Genomic DNA, 24,419 nt, shown 5'->3' with positions numbered 1-24,419 from the left:
AACACTTTGTTTTTGCATTATTTAAACCAAATTGAACATGTTTCATTATTTACTTGAGGCTAAATTGATGTATTATATTAAGTTAAAATAAGTGTTCATTCAGTATTGTTGTAATTGTCATTATTACAAATGTTTAAAAAAAATATATATTTTTTAAATCGGCCGATTTAATCGGTTTTGGCCTTTTTGGTCCTCCAATAATCGGTATCGGCGTTGAAAAATCATAATCGGTCGACCTCTAATCCAGAGCATCGCAAACATGCTCAATGGGTGACATGTCTGGTGAGTTTGCAGGCCATGGAAGAACAGACATTTTCAGTTTCCAGGAATTGTGTACAGATCCTTGTGACATGGGGCTGTGCATTATCATGCTGAAACATGAGGTGATTGCAGCAGATAAATGGCACAACAATGGGCCTCAGGATCTCATCACAGTATCTCTGTGCATTCAAAATGCAATTGTGTTTGTTGTCTGTAGCTTATGCCTGCCCATACCATAACCCCACTGCCACCATGGGGCACTCTGTTCACAACGTTGACATCTGCAAACCGCTTGCCCACACGACGCCGTACACACTGTCTGCTATCTGCCCGGTACAGTTGAAACTGGGATTCATCCGTGAAGATCACACTTCTCCAGCATGCCAGTTGCCATCTAAGGTGAGCATTTGCCCACTGAAGTTGGTTATGATGCCGAACTGCAGTCAGGTCAATACCCGGGTGAGGAAGCATGCAAGATGAGTTTCCCTGATGTTTTTTGACAGTTTGTAAAGAAATTATTCGATTGTGCAAACCCACAGTTTCATCAGCTGTCTGGGTGAATGATCTGACGATCCCGCAGGTGAAGAAGCCGGATGTGGTGGTCCTGGGCTGGAGTTGCATACATGTGGTCTGCGGTCATGAGGCCGTTTGGACATACTGCCATATTCTTTAAAATGACGTTGGAGGTGGCTTATGGTATTGAAATGAACATTCAATTATCTGGCAAATGCTCTAATGGACATTACTGCAGTCAAATGCCAATTGCACGCTCCCTCAACTTGAGACATCTGTGGCATTGTGTGACAACTGCATATTTTAGTGGCCTTTTGTCATCCCATGTATGATAGATCCTTGCCAGGATTTAACCAAAGGGAGGTGTCAGTGGAGCATAGATTCATTTCACACATCTCAAATTCCCAGTATTTTTATTGTTTGAACAGTCAATATCAATTCCTTTATCATAGAGAGGGAAGATGAACCATGTCTTGTCCTTGATGCTGGCACAAACCTGGGGGGTTACACTCACATTAACATCTGCTAACCATGTGTGACAAATACAATTTGATTTGATTTGGTGTGTAGGGACGAGTGTGCTCTGTCCTGGGGAGGAGCCACATGTCCAGCTGGAGTATGTCTTGTAAAGCTATATTCCAAACTCGGTCCTGGTGACCTCATGGGGTGCACGTTTTGGTTTTTGCCCTAACACTACACAGCTGAACCAAAACGTGCACCCCATGAGGTCACCAGGACTGAGTTTGGTAAATCTGTGCTACATGGTGAGGGGGAGGAGGGTTCACACATACACTGCGTCATCTAAGTGATCTGTGATCACACTGATCTGTGCTTTGTAATGCTATTTCTATTTCTCAACGGTCACACGCTCACCAGAGATCATATGGCTGTGTTAGTGTGTTGATCATTTTTAAGATGTTTTCATTTTATACATTTAGATAGGCCTATTGGGTGTGTTTTTAAAACTTGTCATTTCTGTATGTGAGGCCTGTTATAGTGACAGTGTTGCTAAAACATTTCTCACTGTGATTACAAGATCACTGTTATCTTCCTGTGTTTTATATCCAACTATCTGCTCTGTCCAGAACACACATCAAGCACTTTTTCAATTTCATATCTCAATAGCAAGGAAAGCATGGCCACACATTTATACTTCATTCCAAACTATTTTCTAAATAGTTGAACAAAGCACACAACATGGTGGTAAATATCCAAACCGAACAAGACATTTATTTTAATTTTAGTCCAGTTCACAATACCTGAATGGAATTAGTTTATTTCCTGAAGATTGTTAATCTATGCTGTCCGGTTTGGACGGATGGTCATTCTGATGAGCAGTAAGGATTTGGAATAGTTTTTGTTCATACAGAAGATTTGTCTCTCTTAAAAAGTGGATGCATCCTTTGAATGTCTCAAGTGAAGTTTTCCAGCCATTTGTGTCAACTGTATTGAATGTTGAACAGCAATAAAGACAAATACTACTTGCATAACTATGGCCTCATTATGTGGCTTTGCCCTTTGGTATGCTTGAGTCCCCTTGACTTGCTCTGGGCCTGTGACCACCAATTCCTACCTCTTTTACTGCTGCCTGGCAGTCGAGAGGCAGGCAGGCAGTGTTTATTGTGTTGTTGGCTGAGTAACAGCAGCAACATGTGGCAGGAGACTCTCAGGAACCCCTGACAAACAGTGAGGAAAATTGTATTTACTATCAGCAAAGTCAGTGGTCACGAAAGGCAAGGGTTTATGCTACAGCACAGACATGGTCATCCAAGGCAGGGATGAGCAACTTTGATGGGGGTGGGGGCCACATATACAATCTGAACTCATCGTGGGGGGGGGGCGCAATGGCTCGCGCATCTGCGTACCCACATCCATACCCACACATGCAGTCAGAGCATTTTGGGGGCCCCAAATCTACATTTTGTTGGGCCTTCTGCATATCCTCTACAGCGTCATGTCCAAACTGATGCTGACGTGATGGAGGCGTCAGAAAATGTGGCCAAACATAAATTAGACTTTTTTTTTAATGACAGAAAATCGAGGCTAAACACCAGTCATGTTTGACAAATAATAATTAACATTAACGTCTAAATAATTGAATGAAATTATTACTAAACGAACCCTTTCCTAACAATGCAGTTAATATAATTTTCATTTAACTAGTACGAAAAAGAACATTTAACAAATGGATAAAAAGAAAATAGTAATACTAAAATAACACAAATAACAATAACGATGCTATATACAAGTTGTCCTCTAGGCACGGTTCGTTTTAGATCAAATGGTCACAAGACCAGAGTGCAGGAATTGCGCTCCGCAATTCACACAACTTGAATCGGAGCGGAGGCGGTCAGCATTTTACGACTATTTAACCATAAACGTAATTGTTGAAACCCTGAATGTTTTATTTTATGAAGCATGTCTTGTTTCAAAGTAGCCTAGCCAAAATACAACCATAGAAATGTTGAGGAAATTATTTTATTAACACCACCATGACATTGAAACCAGCATTTTTCTCATTGGTTTTCAACAGTATTTTATTGTCCAGAAGCCAAAGGCATAATATTAGTCATATTAGTAACCCCTGCTAGTTGATGCATTTTTAGAGCTCCAGTCTTTCTTAATTTCGAATGGATATTTTCATCAATGTCGCATGAAACCGCTCACACATGCGGAGCGCTTTTGAGAACGGTGTTTTCCGCTAATTGCATTTTGGAACATTCGCACGTATTCTACAGCCATGTCGGCATTGTTGAGTTTATAATATGAAGAATTAAAACTTTATCAATATTTTAGGCTAAACAGACTGATCTGTTGCATCAGCCTCATTGGCTTAATTATACATGTTTAATGTACAGTGGTTGTATGGTTTTATGATCTGTCGTCCCAGAACTGTCCCAGAGTCTATTTTCAACCATAGACACCGACAGGGCGTCCTTCATTTCAAGCCCTGGAGGGAATTATTTTTAAAAGATATATAAAAGTATTTGTTTGTAATTGTAATGTTGCAATATTTTAAAGACTACAAAGGGTGGCAGAACCATCCTCTAGGAGAGCTTTAAAAGGGGAGTGTTGTATTTTGAGACAGGCTTGAATATGCAATGAAGCCAATAGGCAGTGTAGCCTACATTTTTATCTGATTCTCTATGGTGTAAAAAAATTAAAAATAAATAGGACAATTGGCTAAAACAAGTTAATGTCAAGGGAACCCGGTTACTCATTTTGCCATGGGGTGGAGAGAAACGTGCAGTTTTAATATCTTACTGAGTGACTAAAAAAAAGAAAGCTGTCTGCTTGACTAAATCTAAAAACAATAAGCTGATATGGCCTAATTGTAAGTGACTGACATGACAAGAGAGAAACTGCTGATGCACAACCAGATTATGTTTAACCCTGTGGATTTCCAGTGCTTTACCAACCGACCTCTCCCCTTCCGTTCCAGCTCACCATCTCACTCACAGATCCTTTTACTGTTAAGGCTGGCTGGCAATTTACAGATTGGTTACACTCATGCCTAGGGAAGGGTTCTCTTTGTTTTCTACACGAGTTAGTCTAACTGAATCCGAAACACCAGTCATGTTTTGATCCAATTGTGCTCTCACACACAGTTTCAAACATTTCCATAGCCAAACAATGTGAAATGCAGGAGCAGGGCATTGTTTAACATTCAATATAGTAAGGCAAACACTCATTGTTGACATGTACATATCTGTACTGCTATAATGAAGCTGATGATGATCATGTAGATACTGAACACTGGTCCATTTTGTTTCTTCAGCTTCCATTTGAGAAGGAGGTCTACTACATCCAGCATTCCTTGCTCTACCTGGTGCCTGTATACCTCTTCAGGAAAGGAGGTACGTGCCAGCTTCTTTTGCACTTATGGAATTCTGTGCCCTGTCTCCATTCCATGGGTGCTTCACTATCATTAAGAATTTGAACCATCTTGAGTTACTTCTCACTACTACCTTAACTCAACCAATCAAAACCCTCCTCCCAGTTCTGAAATTGTTGCAGTGAGAGGCAGAGCCCTGGAGTAAACTAGACTGCCATCTAGTGTTGTGATGCTATTCTTGCAAACACTGTTGACATTATTTATTTTTTGTGAGAATGTGATAATTATCCATGTTTAACATTAAAATCAAACATAATATGGCAATAAAAACAAAATGAACTTAACAATTCAGAGGAATAGAGACTACAGTGGTCTATGTTAGAATTAGCTCCAATACATCGGGAAATGGATCCCCAGTCAACAACAGACTAGGCTACAATTTGAACAAAGAGAATGGAATGAACTATCCATCGTGATCTACCATTTCTCCAATAGGATGAAAAAGCAAAATTGCTTCAAAATGAAACCAAAAAATCGACACGGTCACACACCACCCTGGCTCCTAACAAATTCAAACTAATTTGGAACAACAGTCTGATGTATTACACACAACATATCTGTGAACATAAGGAATAATTCATATCCCTGTCATAGCAGCATCACTGGCGAGCTAAAAAAAACTAAACAAAAAGCAAGTCCATATCTGTACTGTAGAGTTAACAGTATGGCTTAAAGGTGCTACACACAGGATTTTTCTGCATTGTAATTTCAGAAAATGTCCGTAATACAGTGCCATTCGAAAGTATTCAGACCCGTTAACTTTTTCAACATTTTTGTTACATTGCAGCCTTATTCTAAAATGTATTAAATTGTTGATTTTCTTCGTCAATCTACACACAATACCCCATAATGACAAAGCAGAAACAGGCTTTTTAGACATTTTTGCTATCACGTTTAAATAAGTATTCAGACCATTTACTCAGTACTTTGTTGAAGCTCCTTTGGCAGCGATTACAGCATTGAGTCTTTTTGGGTATGATCCTGCACGGAGCCTTCACTGTGCGCTGCCTCTTTAAGAGCGCTTCAGCAGTAAGGAAGGAGGAAATAAAGTTGCTGTTCAATTGCTCTGCCATTATTATTATTATTATTATTATTATTATTATTGTATGAGGTATTATTGGTGGTGTCACCCCTGTGCTGTGATGTGGGTTTATATGGTGTGTCTTCTCTCTTCTCTCCTCTGGTAAACAGCTACACTCTAGGCAGTCTCTTCTGCTGATGTGTGTGGGTCTGGTAGTGGCACTCTCTATTCTACTCTTTTCCTTTCGGCTTGGTTAATACCTGCTTGGCGCCCGAACAAAACCTTTATCTTTCTTCTCTAATAATACCACTTCAAGCTTTGCACACCTGTATTTGGGGAGTTTCGCCCATTTTCTCTGCAGATCCTCAAGCTCTGTCAGGTTGGATGGGGAGCATTGCTGCACAGCTATTTTCAGGTCTCTCCAGAGACGTTCGATTGGGTTCAAGTTTGGCCACTGGCTGGGCCACTCAAGGACATTCAGAGCCACTCCTGTGTTGTATTGGCTGTGGTTTTAGGGTCGTTGTCCCGTTGGAAGGTGAACCTTTCGCCCACGTCTGAGGTTCTGAGCACTCTGGAGCAGGTTTTCATCAAGGATCTCTCTGTACTTTGCTCCGTTCATCTTTGCCTCGATCATGACTTGTCTCCCAGTCCCTGCTGCTGAAAAAACACCTCCACACCATGCTTTACTGTAGGGATGTTGCCAGGTTTCCTCCAGAAACAGGTGGACACTCCAAGTTGTAGAACCATCAAGGATGATCAATGGAAACAGGATGCACCTGAGCTCAATTTCGAGTCTCATAGCAAAGGGGCTGAATACTTACAGTATGTAAATAAGGTATTTCTGTTTTTTATTTGTAATAAATTTGCAACTATTTCTAAAAACCTGTTTTTTCGTTTTGGCATTATGGGGTATTGTGTGTAGATTGCTGAGGATTTTTATTTAATCCATTTTAGAATAAGGCAGTAACATAACGAAATGTGGAAAAAGTCAAGGGGTCTGAATACTTTCCGAAGACACTGTATATCTGCAGTAATAGTGGAATGATAGTGTTTCACAGTATTATTTACCCGCCAGTGTAGTGATTGGCTGGCCAGTGTTGTGATATTCGCTTATTGATATCTCCCGCCGTGCCGGCACCTGTTGTCAAAGTGGGAAAGCTGTTTTGACTTTTTGGCTGTTATCTAGTGGACATCGGGTCAAGTGGCCAATGTAGAAATCGCTCTCATTTCCTGGCTGCAAACATTATGCACTGTTTGCTCAATTTTAGTTTGTGAGAAAACACTGAATAGTGTAGGGAATCATTGTAATATATTAACAAAAAGGGGAGTCTAGGTTGGGAAGGGCCTCATTAAAGCAAAGGTTGCATTTGATTATTATTGTGAAACCGAACAACAACAACAAAGTAGACGCCACCATCCATCCATACCTAGTACTGTTTTCTTATGTTTTATGTTTAAGCAACCGCATTGGACAAACAATTGCATTGTCAGTACACATTTTTACATGATATTCAATAAAACTCAATACAAATAAAATGGACGGGGGATTGGTTAAACCTGCTGCAACGATTAGATTAGAACAAGCCGCTCTCATGTCACTCACTCGTCTCAGGGAACAAGTCTCCCTTTCTCCGTGTATAAATCAGAATCCGTAGCTAGTCATTGTTAAATCAATTTATTTCCTTTTGACCTTTGTGGTGGAATTATTGTAATCAGAAGGAGAGACTTTTAGATTTCTTCAAAACAATCAGACTTTATTATTTCATTAGTGCAGTAATGGAGCTGGTCGGTGATCACCTCTGAAAACTCAACCAGCGGATTTGAGCGACAGCGTTTTGTAGCAAAGTCAATCCCCCTGGATGTTCGTGACAAACAAAGGCTGTATGGATGGGTCACAAGGTTGCTAATAATTCACAGCAAACAGTATCTGCTGTAAATACTGTCCTCATTGTATGGAGACCAGGGTCTGGCCCCCCAACTCCATACTGGAGCCATCTCCCCCTGGTACCCCAGGGGGAGATGCGGTATCACCCAGAGACATAAATCTCCTGTCAGTGTTTAATCTCCCAGAGGCCCACCCTCAGTAGAACACACACAGATGAGTGTTCTAACAACCCCTTATTCTGTTGCATAAAACAACCATTTGATGCAATTACAGTATTATAGCATAATTTAGCAATTTTGCTCTCACACTTTGCTGAGGCCATAAGTTGTTTTTGTCTGTCTACTTTGCCTTGTTTAGTAGGCCTACTTTCTGTCCGCATAATTAGTATAAGTCTCTCGTTTTGTCGTGATCCAAGCCCATGCTTGCTCGATACTTTTTCTCACCCAGGCATGTTTGCCACGCAACAAATCATTAGAAAATAATATCACAAATGTAGATTGTTTATTTTGATTGTAAAAGTGTTGGGAGAGAAGTTTTGCTTCTCACAAAAGTGAAACAATATATGGGGCAAAAAAGGTGCCTGCCTTCATCTGAATCTGTCTGGAATAAATGCAGTCCGTAGTAACTGGCCATGCATTAGGCAATTTATTAGCCTATTCCATTCATAATTGAATAGGACCAAGTAAGTAAATCATGGGCATTTTTTCATTTTTCATTTTTTTATTTACAATGAGTGAAGAAACTTAATGATGTACTCTGGGTGATATAGCGCAGTAATGCACATTTAAGATATAGGCATTACCGGCATTTTAAAGTGCACTTCCGGGTTTTCAGATCACAAGTAATTCCCATTACGAATATGAGTATGACAGATCGGCACACCCATTGTGAAAAGGCATGCAATAGTGGGTCTTGGGAGCAAAAAAATCCACTGCCAGCTGCATTCTTTAATTTTCAAAGGAACTTGAGAATACCCATATTGATTAGTCTGCCATAAAATGGAAGAAATCCATAACTGTATTTTCAGTTCTGTTTTGAATTATGTTCATACATTTACTATTCTTGCCTCCCCCTCCCCCAGGTGTGTACAAGCCGGAGCCCCTGGGGGACATGTGGTGGGCTATCCTCTCCACTGGCATCCTGTTCCTTTATCACTTCCTGTTCCTGCAGGGCCTGGGCCTGGTAAGATTGATGGAGGGAGCCCTCTACTGGACACTCGGTGCAACTCCTCTTCACTCGCTCTGAAAAGAGAGGCCAGTAACGAGACACATGACACAGATATAGGAGTCAGACACTAATGTACAGGTCACACTAGCATGACTAATGAGCTGCATGACACAGCGGACTGCTCTTCTCCCACTCTGCCTGACTGATGGCATGAAGGAAACAAACACCAAGCAAGGCCACCGTTACAGTAGGTCTGCTGAAGGGAGAACGGCTCATAGTAATGGCCGGTACGGCGCAAATGGAATGGTATTATACACCTGGAAAGCATGTGTTTAAGGTATTTCATATCATTCTACTAATTCCGCTCCAGTCATTACCACTAGCCAGTCCTCCCCAACCTCCTGTGGCCTCAGTGTGTCTCCTTCTACATAGTCTCTCACTTTTGTCTCTTTCTCTCCCTCTTCCCAGATGACCGAGGTCAATCTGAACAACATGCTGTGTCCAGCAGTGTCAGATCCATTTTATGGGCCTTGGTACCGGGTTTGGGCTGCGGGTCACCAGACCCTGTTGACCCTGGTCCATGGGAAGGCCCTGACCCTCCTCTCCCACCACACCGGCCCCACCTGCAGGTACTTTCTGGACACCGCCAGACTGCGCAGCAAGAAGATTGACTGAACATCCACACACAGAGACAAACACGAACGTAGCCTTTTCCAATCCAAACGCCTGTTATGTTGGGATTTTCTATCCACATTTTTAATGCATCTGTACCACCTTTACCATATTTATTTACTGTAAAGAAATAATAATTTCAGAGTCAATGAAATATCATTCCTTTAGTGTTTGTGCTGGATTGCATTATATGCATGCACAATCATGGGCGCCTGATTTTGTCTGAAAGTGAGGGTGCAAATGCTTGGAAGGGGGGGCTTGACTTTTTTTGGCACCATTTGAAGCGCTGTCACCATAAACATTAAAACAATTTACTTGTCTCAGCAGTGTACATATTTGATTAAAAAGGGGTAGAGATGGCTTATTTGGTCAAAATGACTTACCAAGCCAAGCACACAGACCCGGCACCAGGACAGGCTTTAATTGATTAAGGGGTGCAGTTGAACTCGGTGAGGGGGGCACCATTTTTAAGGGTTCTTGCATTGGAATTATATTGAATTCTTATCACGCTATAACGTAATAAACTAAGTTCAAATGCAGAGACTCAGACCAGTGAGTGCTTTTTGAAGTGACAGATTAACGTGAAATCTGTAGCCCAGCTCCACTGTGCTGTATCAGCACAATGGACAGCGCCCTACACAAGGCCATTTTGGTAATGAATATAGGCTACAATATAGGCTTTTTATAATAGGTGAATTGCTTAATGTGAATGCAGGCGTACACACAGCCGTCTTACCAAAATAAATGGTGAAAGTAGTAGACTAGTTAATCATGCAAAAAAAAATTACTGAATAGCAGTTTGGCTTAGAAAAATGACACAGCGAATGTGAACAGAACAAAACAGAGTTAGGTCTACTATAGGCCTATAAACAAAAGCGGATTGATAAAGGCATGACAGAATCTAGGCTAGTTACATTAACAGTAAACAAAAGGAGAATGCAAATAACCACATCCTACAACAGGGCTCTCCAACCCTGTTCCTCCCCCTGTAATCAATTAAGCAATGCCGGCCTACCATAAATACGTTTCCATTTCAGTTCCATTTTAAAAACATGAAAACCAATAGGCTGCCAAGAAAGCCTGCAGTTCTATTTCTATGGTGAAATGTATCGATATGTAGCTATCATTTGGGTCCTTCCATTAGAATTATAATGAATTCTGCTTATCACAATAAACGTAAAAGTTCAAAGGCCGAGACCATTGAGTGCTCTATCAGCACCATGTACAGCGCCCTACACACTAAGCAAGCCCTTTTTGGCAATGAAAATATATTTGCCATTCATACTCTAGGTTGTTGCTGAAAAGCATGTCACTGGCTATACTACCAAGATTATGATAAAAACCAACCAGCTAGATTGTTTCTTACCTTTTCAGAGTTGCAGCCTCCTTGATGCTCTGTGGAACTTCCTGAGTAATCAATCATTCCATTCTCCCTGAAATCTTCTTGTAAGATCCCACACAAATGCCAGTTGGATTAGTTGAGCTTTCCTTGGGTGTAGCATGCTTCGTCTGCTGACTAAACACATTTGTCAAAGTGGAAAAGGAGTTTGTGCCAGTTGCCTATCATTAACAAGTGTTGATACCTCAGTTCCCATAGCACTTAAAACTTTGTTTTCTTTCCGCAGTGCATTTCAAATGCTTTATGCGTTCCTAACGAATCCTTTTATTCTATCAACAGCATGCTTCCAGTTAGAATACTTGGAATAAGGCCCAGAAAACCTGCAGCTAGGGGAGAATTCTTTGCTAACCTGGGCTGGCTTCTTTGTTCCAAGATTATCAGGAACAGGTGGAGGGGTCTGTGGAGACATTATGCTTGTGGCACTTGTGGAAGAGTGAGTAGGCTCTTCACGCTGAGCTAGCTGGAGCTCGTCAGCATCATCGCTGCTGGGTTTGGCGGCGGTTTCGTTTCTGATCGTGGCAGATTAGCTGGTTAGAGCAAAATAGGCTAATAACACTAACACCCTTTACAGCTAGCTAAGAAGTTAACTAAACGCTGTAGTGGTGGGGATTTAACTGAACTTGACCTGCCCTTATAAATCTAAATCAAATGAGCCTATTACAGGCAGAGGCGTATCACATTATTCACGTAGCCTACCACAGATGAGCAGCATTTTCCCCACGCTTTTTATGGAAACCAAACCCAAAGGAGTTATACTTAACCGCCCAGTAGCTTTCCATAGCCCCCCTACACATATACACACACACCATGAGGTGCGCAGATACTGATTTTGCGCCAACCTGTCACTCGATAATTTGAACTTTTTTGCTGTTTTTATATAGAGACGTAAAACTGAAGTGGCACACGTTTTAACTGAGGGGGCTAAGCCCCCTTTTGCCCCCTCGTGGAGCCGGGTCCGCAAGCAGAGCTGTTTTATGGAGATCCAAATACCCTGTGCTTTTTTATTTAGAACATAGTCGCATACAGACACCACTTGGCTACATTATAACCGTGAAGCGGCCATTGTTCACTGGCATATGGGGCTCAGCCAAAACTGTTACTTTGTTCAATTTTTTTCATTAAGTAACAAATGTGATTTAATTGATTTGAAGTTGGGGAAAATAGATGACAAAAATGCAGAATGGTGTTAAATGCATGTAAACAGCTTGGGGAATATTTCACAGATGTAAGCATGTAATATTAGGCCTTCTGATTATTTCTCAAATGGACATATACATTTTAATACAAACATTACTAATCTTTTAAAATTATCCAATAGATGATAATTTTCTGGTAAAAAAAGTGGGGGTTTAAAACCGATGTTTGCACCTCTATTCTGAAAGTGGGGTTGTAGCTGCTCCATTTTCCCCATTGCTCAGGTGCCTATGCGCACAATGGGAAAGACTTCTGGAGTTTGGTAGTTCTTGATGTGGGCCATCCCAATTTCAGTCCATAACATGTAGCCCAATATATATGTTCTATATACATGATCACATAGTGCATCTGTTTATTGATAACATGCATAGCTCTACGTTGGGACAGTAACTGGGAACCCCTGTTATAAGGGAAGTATTACAGCCCATTGAAGAGGTTTTAAGTAGCATTTGCATTTCCTATTCACTTCGATCATTGGATCGCTCCCATTTTATAATGAGGGATATTTGTGTTACTTAACAAGTACACATGTAAATAAAAAAAGGGATATGGTTTACTTTTGTACACTTTTTTTCTGGGTGAATGTGCACTGTTGTATTTATCGACAATAAAAGTGATTTTTGCCCTTTAATTGTATTTTCTCAGTGAATACTTCAGGTACTAATAATACACTGAACAAAAATATAAATGCAACATGTGAAGTGTTGGTCCCATGTTTCATGAGCTGAAATAAAAGATCCCAGAAATGTTCCATACTCACAAAAAGCTTATTTCATTTGGTGCACAAATGTGTTTACATCAGGGTGGGTGAGCATTTTTCCTTGGACAAGACAATCTATCCACCTGACAGGTGTAGCATATCAAGAAGCTGATTAAACGGCATGATCATTACCCAGGTGCACCTTGTGCTGGGGTCAATAAAAGGCCATTAAAATGTGCTGTTTCGTCACACAACACAATGCCACAGATGTCTGAAGGTTTGAGGGAGTGTCCAAATGGCATGCTGACTGCAGGAAAGTCCACCAGAGCATTTGCCAGAGAATTGAATGTTAATTTCTCTACCACCGCCTCCTACGTTGTTTTAGAGAATTTGGCAGTACATCCAACCGGACTCATGACCGCAGACCACATGCAACGCCAGCCCAGGACCTCCACATCTGGCTTCTTCACCTGTAGGATCGTCTGAGACCAGTCACCCTGACAGCTGATGAAACTGTGGGTTTGCACAACTGAAGAATTTCTCCACAAACTGTCAGAAAGTCTCTGTGTGCTCGTTGTCCTCACCAGGGTTGTAACTGACTTCAGTGGGTAAATGCTCACCTTCGATGACCGCAGGCATGCTGAAGAAGTGTGCTCTTCATGGATGAATCCCGATATCAACTGTACTGGGCAGATGGCGTCGTGTGGGCGAGCTGTTTACTGATGTCAGCGTAGTGAACAGAGGTGCCCTATGGTGAGGTTATGATATGGGCAGGCATAAGCTGCGGACAATGAACACAATTGCATTTTATCGATGGGAATTTGAATGCACGGAGTTGCCTTGACAAGATTCTGAGGCCCATTGTCATGCCATTCATCCACCGCCATCACCTCATATTTCAGCACGATGATGCACGGTACCGTTTCACAAGGATCTGTACACAATTCCTGGAAGCTGAAAATGTCCCACGTCTTGCATTGCCTGCATACTCACCAGACATGTCACCCTTTGAGCATGTATGGGATGCTCTAGATTGACGTGTATGACCAGCAACTTCACACAGCCACTGTAGAGGGTTGGGACAATATTCCACAGGCCACAATCAACAGCCTGATCAAATGATCAAATGATGTCGTGCTGCATGAGGTCACACCAGACACTGACTGGTTTTCTGGTCCACGCCCATACCTTTTTTTTTATGCATCAGTGACCAACTGATGCATATCTGTATTCCCAGTCATGTGAAATCCATAGATGAAGGCCTAATTTATTTATTTCAATTGACTGATTTCCTTTATGAACTGTAACTCAGTAAAATCTTGTGTTTATATTTTTGTTAAGTGTAGATTAGTGGCGTGTATTTATGGACGCCAGGCTTCCCTAAAAAAGCCCCCCAATTTTTGTATTTATACTGCATACATTATTTTGTATTTTTTGTTTCTCTGTGTTTCCTACATTCAGCCTCTTGGGAATTGAAGGAAGTGTATCTCACTGGAGAAAACATCAGAGCGAATGAACTAGCTGTCTTAGTATGTGTAGCGGATCTACAAGTCAGAAGTTTACATACACCTTAGCCAAATACATTTAAACTCAGTTTTTCCTTGCTCGAACACGCTTTTTCAGTTCTGCCCTGTTCTATAGTGTTGAGGTCAGGGCTTTGTGATGGCCACTCCAATACCTTGACTTTGTTGTCCTTAAGCCATTTTGCCACAACTTTGGAAGTATGCTTGGGGTCATTGTCCATTTGGAAGACCCATTCGCGACCTAGCTTTAACTTCCTGACTGATGTCTTGAGATGTTGCTTCAATATATCCACATAATTTTCCTTCCTCATGGTGCCATCTATTTTGTGGAGTGCACCAGTCTGTCCTGCAGCGAAGCAGCCCCACAACATGATGTTGCCACTGCCGTGATTCACGGTTGGGATGGTGTTCTTCGGCTTGCAAGCATCCCCCTTTTTCCTTGAAACATAACGATGGTCATTATGGCCAAACAATTCTATTTTTGTTTCATCAGATCAGAAGACATTTCTCCAAAAAGTACGATCTTTGTCCCCATGTGCAGTTGCAAACCGTAGTCTGGCTTTTTTATGGCGGTTTTGGAGCAGTGGCTTCTTCCTTGCTGAGTGGCCTTTCAAGTTATGTCGATATAGGACTCATTTTACTGTGGATATAGATACTTTTGTACTTGTTTCCTCCAGCATCTTCACAAGGTCCTTTGCTGTTGCTCTGGGATTGATTTGCACCTTTCGCACCAAAGTACGTTCATCTCTAGGAGACAGAACGAGTCTCCTTCCTGTTCGGTATGACGGCTGCATGGTCCCAGGGTGTTTATACTTGTGTACTATTGTTTGTACAGATGAACGTGGTACCTTCAGGTATTTGGAAATTGCTCAAGGATGAACCAGACTTGTGGAGATCTACAATTATTTTTCTGAGGTCTTGGCTGATTTCTTTTGATTTTCCTATGATGTTATTAAGCAAAGAGGCACTGAGTTTGAAGGTACACCTCCAATTGACTCAAATGATGTCAATTAGCCTATCAGAAGCTTCTAAAGCCATGACATCATTTTCTGGAATTTTCCAAGCTGTTTAAAGGCACAGTCAACTTAGTGTATGTAAACTTCTGACCTACTGGAATTGTGATACAGTGAATTATCAGTGAAATAATCTGTCAACAATTGTTGGAAAAATGACTTGTGTCATGCACAAAGTAGATGTCCTAACCGACTTGCCAAAACTATAGTTTGTCAACAAGACATTTGTGGAGTGGTTGAAGAACGAGTTGTAATGACTCCAACCTAAGTGTATGTAAACTTCCGACTTCAACTGTATATGATGCAGTCAGATCAAAAAGAGTAGGACATTATTGCTGCCCGGGATGGGATGTCAGTGAGCATTTGGCCTCCCTTGATGAAAAATTCAATAATAAAACCCAATCAGCATTGAGTTAAACTGAGTGAGCTCAGCCACATCACATTTAGCTTAAGTTAATTTGACTAAATAGTTTTTGGTATCTTTTAGTTGTCACTGCATTAGACTAAGTGGAGGTGATTAGATAATGTTGAAATTGAAATCGTGCTGGAATGGTTGAGGCAGCTCCTGTTTTCTTTGTGACTTGCGGTAACTGGTTCTAAATCAATAGTAGTCCGAAAATGTTGGAAACATTACCTTGCTTGACCATGCTGTAGATCATTAACTGTTTGTTACAAGAAATATGCTTAGTGGACTTCATCGGACAGATGTTGCTCTCCGGTTTTGCAATGAAACAAATGTGTGATTTAATTTATTCTGCCACTGTGGCTTATATGAACTAACAGGTTATAAAGCAAACAAAGTCATTATCACAGCACATTGGTTGTAAAATGGCTTCCTACGATTTTACCCACGCATCACTACAGGTGTAGGTTATAATAGCTCTTTTCCAGTCCTTCCAGGCAAACACCTCTAACACCACCAATGTGTAGCACCTACATTATTTCCTTCCCATTACTATGGACTTGTTATCCAAGCTATAAATATAACCTAATGTGTTTTGTATGACATGCAATCAGGCTCCAACTCTCCAAGCATACAACCAAATACATTATCAGTCGTTTAACATGGAAAAACACCCATTACACAACTCACACACACATTTATCTTTTCACATGGTTTTATTCATTTTTATTGGCTAAATGAATTTAAAAAGGTAATAACAATGTTTAAAACTACATGATCATATCCACAGCCATTGCTCACATACCCACTGATAACCCATCTATATATAAGATTTTCTCCCTCCCCACACATTTTTTAAAAACATTTTTCATTTTCTGTATTTTTTTGGAGCCATACTATCATAAATGCCCATTTCAAGTCTCATCACACTAACAGCAATTCAATGGGAGAGGAAGGAGACTCTAGCTCTAAAGGAGTCTTTTTTTCCCCCAGTTCATATTATTCCATCAACATTTAAGTTACTAAAGCAGGGAAAGAGACGGAACCAAAAATGAAAAGTAGAAGAAATAAAAGGTGGGTGTGAGGGGTTACACCAGGCAACCCCGCGCCCCGTCATGCCACCACAGCAGAGACAGTTGCTCTGCACAGCGACACATTTTCAGAACATAGAAAACAACTCAAATAATTTAGAAACTAGATCCAAAATAGTTTTGGGGAAAATAATAGATTTTGATGTACAAAAACAGTAATTTATTTTATTTTAGTAAATCTTATAAAAGTTCCAAACACAAGTTTATTGTAGTTCTTATTTCATTTATTATTGATTCATTTATTTTTATTTTTTTTTGTTTATCTATTAGTGCGATTGTATACCAGTGCAGCTACTGGGTCCAGAGTAAAGAAAAGAGGTCTTTTTTCATCTTTAACGGCGTAAAAAATAAGGACAAACTCATCTTTTATATAAAGTATAACTGCTGGTCTTTAGGAAAGAAACACAGAAACTCATACATCTAGGAGGCACGCTATGGGGTTTTTTTTGTTTAAAAAATGAAAAAAATGAAAATACAAGTGACGACAACAAAATAAAAAAAACTGTGTGCAACCAAGTAATTTCACTGTCCTTGACGCCGGGTAAGGCTTCAGACAATCAATTAAATTCATTGAATAAGAGGTTGCTAAAGAAATCAAAAGACAAGTTAGAAATCGTACAAAAAACAGATAAAAAAAATCTGAAACAGACGGAAAAAAATAACATTTTGTCTCTTGCAGGGGTGTTTTTTGGAAGGACAGGAAGCCAGGCCTGAAGAGCAGCATTTGGACTTGGCCAGAACATAGAGATGTATAGAAATCGCTACGTTGTATCTATGCCATTATGGCGTCTGTGACAGCACGCACAGTGCCATTGAGGCTTTCTCCATTTTAAAGTAGTCCATTTTTTTCTTCTTTTGATGTTTGAAAAAGTGTAAAGCAAACATTGGTGACTTACTACCACCTGCAGTGATGGAGTCTTGAACCAAATTGTGTTAAATTTATTGTGGCCGTTAGATGGCAGTCATATAGCTTAAAGCCAATTACAAACTAATTTGAAGAAGAAAACAATGCTCTGCTCATTGGTCGATCACTCCCAAACCATAGGAATCTCCACCCAGTTGACCATTTTAAAATGGAGGAAGCCCTAAATGTCCATGCAAAAACAGGTTACTTCCATGTTATGATCTCTATACATCTCTATGGGGCAGAGGCATCTTTGGTTCGGTTGAACATACAAAGGTAATAGGAGCTTAAGTATTCCACAAAAATATATGCATACCGGTACACATACAAGGAATGCAGGGGCTAAACCGGCAATGGAACCAAATGACACTGTCTTTACACCTTATCCCAGTTGTGTCAGTATGAACAATGGTCACTCGTCCATGGTCAGAGGTGTGTTTAAACTAACTGCAAATTAGCAGTCAGAATAATCTTTTGAAGGACACCAGGAAAATCACATCACATTTGACTGAGATTTATTGATATTCATGAACCTTTACGTTCAGTCATTTCCATGTTAAAATTACGTTACATGATACACTTACGGTCATACGGAAGAGTGATTCATGAATGGCAACGAATTGTCCAAGTCAAATACAATAATTATGTGAGCATCCTGATGATATCAGCAATCACTCATCTGGCTCACTAAACCTGCCAACTAAACCCACACTCATGTCCAGCTTAAAGAAACCACTGTTATAGAGGACTACATGAATGACAATATTACATGAGAAGCACGACTTCCTTTGAGGGAGTTTGTAAGAGCCAGAGTTGAGTGAGAACCTTCTGTCAGATGACCTTTAAGCTGATAATCAACTCCATGGATGAGTAAATGATACAGGACAGCTATAAAAACTCACGATTTAACAAGAGTAAAATATGAAGTGTTATGGGTGTGCTTCTAAGAGGAACATCCAATCGTGGGCTGGACAGGGAAAGGGGCCTACGATGGGAGACTGGAGAGGAGGGGTGATAGACCCCTTTTACTCCAACTCTTTACTGTCCCAGCCCAGGAGCGAATCTCCCCTTCTGATGCAACAATCTACTGAACGACAGACTATACCTTTAACCCCCAGGCCATGAGGCAGGGAGTTGGGGGGAGGGGGATTAGTAGTGACTTCTTGTCCTTTCAAACCTGCAGGGTGTTGACTTACACTGGTAGGAAAAAAACACCTGTTGAACAGATCTGCATATATCAAGGATAATAAGTCGGATATGATCGATGAGTCCGCATGACCAGTCACGAAACCTGCGACCGCCCAAACATGAGGTCCAATAGCACCATTTTATTTATTTTTGATGATTTATACAAGTCTCTAAGCCTTCGATGTCAGGGATTAAACCATACTGTATGTTTTATACACACACATGCAACAGAATGGACTGCATTTGTGTATACATATATCGGTAAGTATGTAAAAGAGAATGGTGGACTTGATTTTGCAGCAGAAAAATATTCAGGTTGTGCTGTATTGAATGAACCAGAAAATGGTTACCCGATTGTTCAACAACAGGGAAAGCTTGTCCCACAGTTCTCTGAAAACTGTTTTTGTGACAAACTACTAGACCAATATATCTCTTTAAGTAGGCCTCCTTTGTCTTGTCAATGTTGTTGAGCAGCATTTCCCGACCACAAGAGGATAATATGAAGGAAATGCCATCCAATATCTGAGCAGGGAAGCACAGAGAACAGGATAGATAGGCCCTTACAACAATAACATCTAAACCAAGCATGTCTGTGGACAAACCCCTTCTACAATAGGCTAGATTAATGAAGTAAGCTGGGGTTTCTAATGTCCAGGTATGATTAGAAGAAAGGTTCCCATCTGCCTCCCGCTACAATGTGTCTATCTGAAGGTGAATGGGTGAATCAGGTTTTTAAGGCCCTTCACTGCCCTGTAGGTTGAGGTCAGTGTTAGACAGTACAGGACAGAGGAACACTCAGGGCACCATTTTACTGGTCCATAATTTATTAAATCAACACAACTGAAATAAGGGTCATTTCGGGTTACTGTGGATGGAGTGCCAAAGCCCTTAACATTTTGCATATAAAAATAAAATAAAAAGGATTAACCCTACTGTCAGTTGGTAAAAGATGTTTTATAAAATATGTTTGTTCTTTTTTGTTGTTGTACAAGCACCTCTCAAACCTGTACACGACACAGAGATCATTAGCTAATCCATTAACTACACTTGCCAAAACATACCAACTACTGGGCACGGATGTGACTGACAAAAAGGAACACCTGAAGAGGACATGGACTAACTGGTTGCTTGAAATCCCTGGTTCTTTATGTAGGGTTTGACTGAATGCAGCTTGACCACCCTTTCCCAGTTTCCTCTGCCAAAACAGCTGACAAGACAGACCAACAACCCATGCATGGTTTCTAGTCGCACAGAGACGGGGCGCAACTGGTCCTGAATACGGCAAGCACCTCAACAAACAGCAGCATGTCATGAGGAAATAACGGATTTGAACAAATCAACCGACGATGACCAGTGCCAAGGATTTAAGGTTAGCTAGATGCTATCTCCAGAAGCCTCCACAAGATCTCATAGCGTTTTGACTAGCTAGATGCTATCTCCAGAAGCCTCCACAAGATCTCATAGCATTTTGACTAGCTAGATGCTATCTCCAGAAGCCTCCACAAGATCTCATAGCGTTTTGACTAGCTAGCTCTCTCCAGAAGCCTGCAAGATCTCTCCAGAAGCCTCCAGAAGCCTCCACAAGATCTCATAGCATTTTGACTAGCTAGATGCTATCTCCAGAAGCCTCCACAAGATCTCATAGCGTTTTGACTAGCTAGATGCTATCTCCAGAAGCCTCCACAAGATCTCATAGCGTTTTGACTAGCTAGATGCCATCTCCAGAAGCCTCCACAAGATCTCATAGCGTTTTGACTAGCTAGATGCCATCTCCAGAAGCCTCCACAAGATCTCATAGCGTTTTGACGAGAGCACATGAAAGTGCACAACTATGGCAACCGTCAGTCATCAAGCATGTAATGTCAAATGTGGATGTAAAACATTGATTAGGCCTACATCAAGTTTCATTATTTGTCATTGTGGCCACAAGCTTCAGTTAAAATTGTATAAAAGCAGCGGAAGTGATGAGGACTCTTAACAAACAGCACAAAGGAGTTCAAACGCTGGAGTGTATTCATCAGTCGGATTCCGTTGCAAATGTAAAACTTATATCAATGAAAACTAGTTTCTATTGTACAAATTCAGGTAGTCCTCTCTGTTTTGTTCCATTTTGCCGGTTTACTCTAGGAACCAAACAGTAAACAGGTTTCATTGCAAAACTTTTTGCAACAGACTCCGACTAATAAATGCACCCCTGATGCTAACCCATACTAACTGAGTAAGTCCAGATAATGTCTCACAGGCCCAGATTCCTAGCCAGGACCAAAACACAAACTTTGAGAGGAAACCCAACTTTGGGACCAAATCCACTAGAATAAAGTAAACTCATAGAGGAAGTAAACACAGAGGTTACAGAGAAGAGGGGGGCAAACATCAAGCCTACAAAACAACCACATGCATTAAAAACAGGATATGGCTTTAAGTAGTTTTAGCATATCCCTGTCACAAGACTCAAGTCTCCCTCATTGTTTTTTCCTCTCAAACCAACTAGCATGAAATAACAGGATGAAGGTATTTTTCTCAGAGGACAATGAATGAGAGGACAATGCGCTCTGCAGTCAACTCTCCAACCCTATCACAACCTCCAGCCAACTCTACAACCCTAACACAACCTCCAGCCCTGCAGTCAACTCTCCAACCCTATCACAACCTCCAGCCAACTCTCCAACCCTATCACAACCTCCAGCTCTGCAGCCAACTCTCCAACCCTATCACAACCTCCAGCCAACTCTCCAACCCTATCACAACTCCAGCCAACTCTCCACAGTCAAGCCAACTCTCAACCCTATCACAATCTCCAGCCAACTCTCCAACCCTATCACAACCTCCAGCCAACTCTCCAACCCTATCACAACCTCCAGCTCTACAGTCAACTCTCCAACCTATCACAACCTCCAGCCCCGCAGTCAACTCTCCAACCCTATCACAACCTCCAGCCCTACAGTCAACTCTCCAACCCTATCACAACCTCCAGCCCTACAGTCAACTCTCCAACCCTATCACAACCTCCAGTCAACTCTCCAACCTATCACAACCTCCAGTCAACTCTCCAACCCTATCACAACCTCCAGTCAACTCTCCAACCCTATCACAACCTCCAGTCAACTCTCCAACCCTATCACAACCTCCAGTCAACTCTCCAACCCTATCACAACCTCCAGTCAACTCTCCAACCCTATCACAACCTCCAGTCAACTCTCCAACCCTATCACAACCTCCAGCCCCGTGGATCCCTTTCACTAGCGGCCTGCTTCACAGAGACAAGGGACAGAGACAACCTCCTTTGACGCAACTAAAATGGCTTCCTCCATACGTTTCTCAAGTTGGAAAGAAGAGCGGGTGAAAATATCGGAGCTGGAGCCGTACAAATTCAATTCAAGTTTTGCAGGTTTCATTACAAAACACTATGAACACTCAGGGGTGGAAATGAACGTCTCTGTCAAATATTTTGTCATGATCCTATTCATGATTTAATATCGCGCTTTCAATCTCCTGTCGGATGTGAACTTAACAACAAACTTCTAACCACACACAGAAAAGCAAACACGTGTGGGGTAATGTAATAAAAAAGACCAGCAAATACTAGTGGCGTGGCATCACAACCCTACAATCTACAGCACTACAACGGGTTACAAAGGCCAAACCAACCTAAGTCCATTTCTTGAGAAGAATCGCAAAATTGAGGAAAAGATTGAGTCTTCCAGAACGGCTGTTGGCTTGCCACATGACACACATAATGCCAAGCTGGCTACTAAGAAAGGATTCAACAGAAAAATAAAAACATTTCCCTAATAGATGGGACACTGTAGCTAAGCCTACACAAAATATGAGCCTATACCTTTATGCATTACGAATTCACCATATATATGACTTGCTTCCATCCACAGAATCAAAAGCCTGATTAGGATTGTTTGAAAATAATACATTTAGGAAAATTGAGTATTTGTGAACAAAAATAAAAACTAAAGGGGTTATATTGATATATATGCTGCAAAAACTATATCAATAGGAGGATAAAAATAAAAGATTTTTGTTTTTTCTCGTCATTATCAATTGATGCTCATTTTGCCACCCGTTGCCACGTCAACGTCTGGGAGAGCGTCAGCATGGCAACGGAAACTATCATCATAAAATGGTACAGTAGTAGAGATAACTAGACCAGGAGGGGGCGGGCTCTCCTGGGAAAAGGTCCGCAGAGAGGTCCAGTGATTGGTCATGCGGCTCGCTGTCAGGAATAATGGTTGTATGGGGGTAGAGGGTGCCCGGTGCCGTTCTGGTAGTGATGGTGCTGGCGGTGGGCAATGTACTCAGCATAGCTCATTGTCATCTTCTCGCTACGGTACCTAAACAAGAGGAGAGGGAAGTTAGAGAAGGAACAGTTACCCCAACTTACCTGGCAGTGGCACTAGAATCTCTACACCCTAATGCTCTATGGATCCAGCAGTACTCCTTCACTGATTTCTGTCTGTACTGTGGCAAACAGGACCACGGTGAGCTATGGGAGGGTCCCCTACAGTAATGATGCACCAGTCACATATTCCCAGCAGTAAGCAACACTTTCATCATCTACACTAAAGGCAGAACCAAGGCCAGCAGCAGTGGAAGACAGCAACCGGTGTGAAAGGAGAGCAGCCTCTCTTACCTGGTCAACTTAATGGTCTTCCTGAAGTCATTTGTGATGGGAGCTTTGTAGCCTCCCTTTCGTAGTAAGGAATCTATGGTCTGAATGTGGTCCCATCCTGCACAGAGAAGGTTATATCCCCTTGAATATCCCCCTTTATGTCCCCTTGAATCCCACTTCTCTCTAGAACCAAGACCTTCAGTCATACAGACATTATACAACGGTGATGGGACACACGATTCCACTTACCTTGCTCTTTTGCGACCTCTGGTAGGTAGGTGGCGGTACGCTTTGATCCTTTTTCATTGAAAAACTCTATCCTAATGCCATGAACACCCACCTACAGGCCAGAGAAAGGAGAGACAGAGACAGAGGGCAGAACAGACATCACATGAATGGACAGGAACAACAGACACATGCCTATATACACTACATGTCTTCGGCCACACACTCCAGAAAAACTGCAGCATTACCTAACAGAGTTACTAACCTATAGAAGTATGAGATACCATACCCGGTCACAGGGAGGGCTAACTCTTGAAATTCCGTCTGTCACTACAGATTTAGGAAAAACAGCTTTTAGTTTCGTCGTACCTCACGTATGGAACAACCTACAGAACACCCTACAGTTGGATGAGTTGGTGCCTTTTGGGCAAATCAGATTGTTGGTTGAGGGTCAGGATCCGGTCAAGATAGCTCGGGGGATTGTTCGAGTTATAATTCAAAATCACCCACCCACGCCACGGGCCCTTGCCCCCCTCTGGGTCAGCAAGGTCACTGCTTACGTCCTCACAAAAAAGACAGACTGCCTGTGTATGGTGCTTGTCGGCCTAAATCATGCTCGCTGTGTGGATCTCCAGGCTGCAATGGGATCCAGTTCATTCAGAACCAGAAACTGCAGCAGAGGCCTATTCCTATTTCATTCTCATCTCTACTTCACACTGGAGATTGTCTCTCCCAGCATACTGC

General features: G+C 41.5%; 2 protein-coding genes across 10 annotated transcripts in view; one reads left to right on the top strand and one right to left on the bottom strand.

Moving 5' to 3' along the window:
* The window catches only part of LOC112231353 (transmembrane protein 164), a 37,580-nt gene extending 27,854 nt beyond the window's left edge, over positions 1–9,726 (top strand). For 3 of the 4 annotated variants that reach the window (XM_024398072.2, XM_024398073.2, XM_024398075.2), the window contains 3 exons: positions 4,553–4,631; positions 8,657–8,757; positions 9,211–9,726. In XM_024398072.2, coding sequence (XP_024253840.1) covers positions 4,553–4,631; positions 8,657–8,757; positions 9,211–9,417 — 387 coding nt within the window. In that variant the 3' untranslated portion in view covers positions 9,418–9,726. Of the gene's footprint in view, positions 1–4,552; positions 4,632–8,656; positions 8,829–9,210 lie in introns of all 4 variants that reach the window. The other variant, XM_024398074.2, reaches the window with a different exon arrangement.
* A 10,807-nt stretch (positions 9,727–20,533) lies between these two features.
* LOC112231352 (AMME syndrome candidate gene 1 protein) overlaps positions 20,534–24,419 on the bottom strand; it is a 28,956-nt gene continuing 25,070 nt past the window's right edge. The window contains exons 4-9 of one of the 6 annotated variants that reach the window (XM_042311739.1): positions 23,700–23,790; positions 23,472–23,568; positions 22,045–23,172; positions 21,749–22,014; positions 21,685–21,711; positions 20,534–21,547 (exon numbers count right to left, since the gene is read on the bottom strand). In XM_042311739.1, coding sequence (XP_042167673.1) covers positions 23,058–23,172; positions 23,472–23,568; positions 23,700–23,790 — 303 coding nt within the window. In that variant the 3' untranslated portion in view covers positions 20,534–21,547; positions 21,685–21,711; positions 21,749–22,014; positions 22,045–23,057. The other 5 variants (XM_042311738.1, XM_042311740.1, XM_042311742.1 and 2 more) reach the window with 5 other exon arrangements.

The sequence above is a fragment of the Oncorhynchus tshawytscha genome, linkage group LG33, assembly GCF_018296145.1.
Source record: "Oncorhynchus tshawytscha isolate Ot180627B linkage group LG33, Otsh_v2.0, whole genome shotgun sequence".
Lineage (NCBI taxonomy): Eukaryota > Metazoa > Chordata > Actinopteri > Salmoniformes > Salmonidae > Oncorhynchus > Oncorhynchus tshawytscha.
Note: the sequence above shows the minus strand (reverse complement) of the source record. Positions and strands in the feature narration are given on the sequence as shown.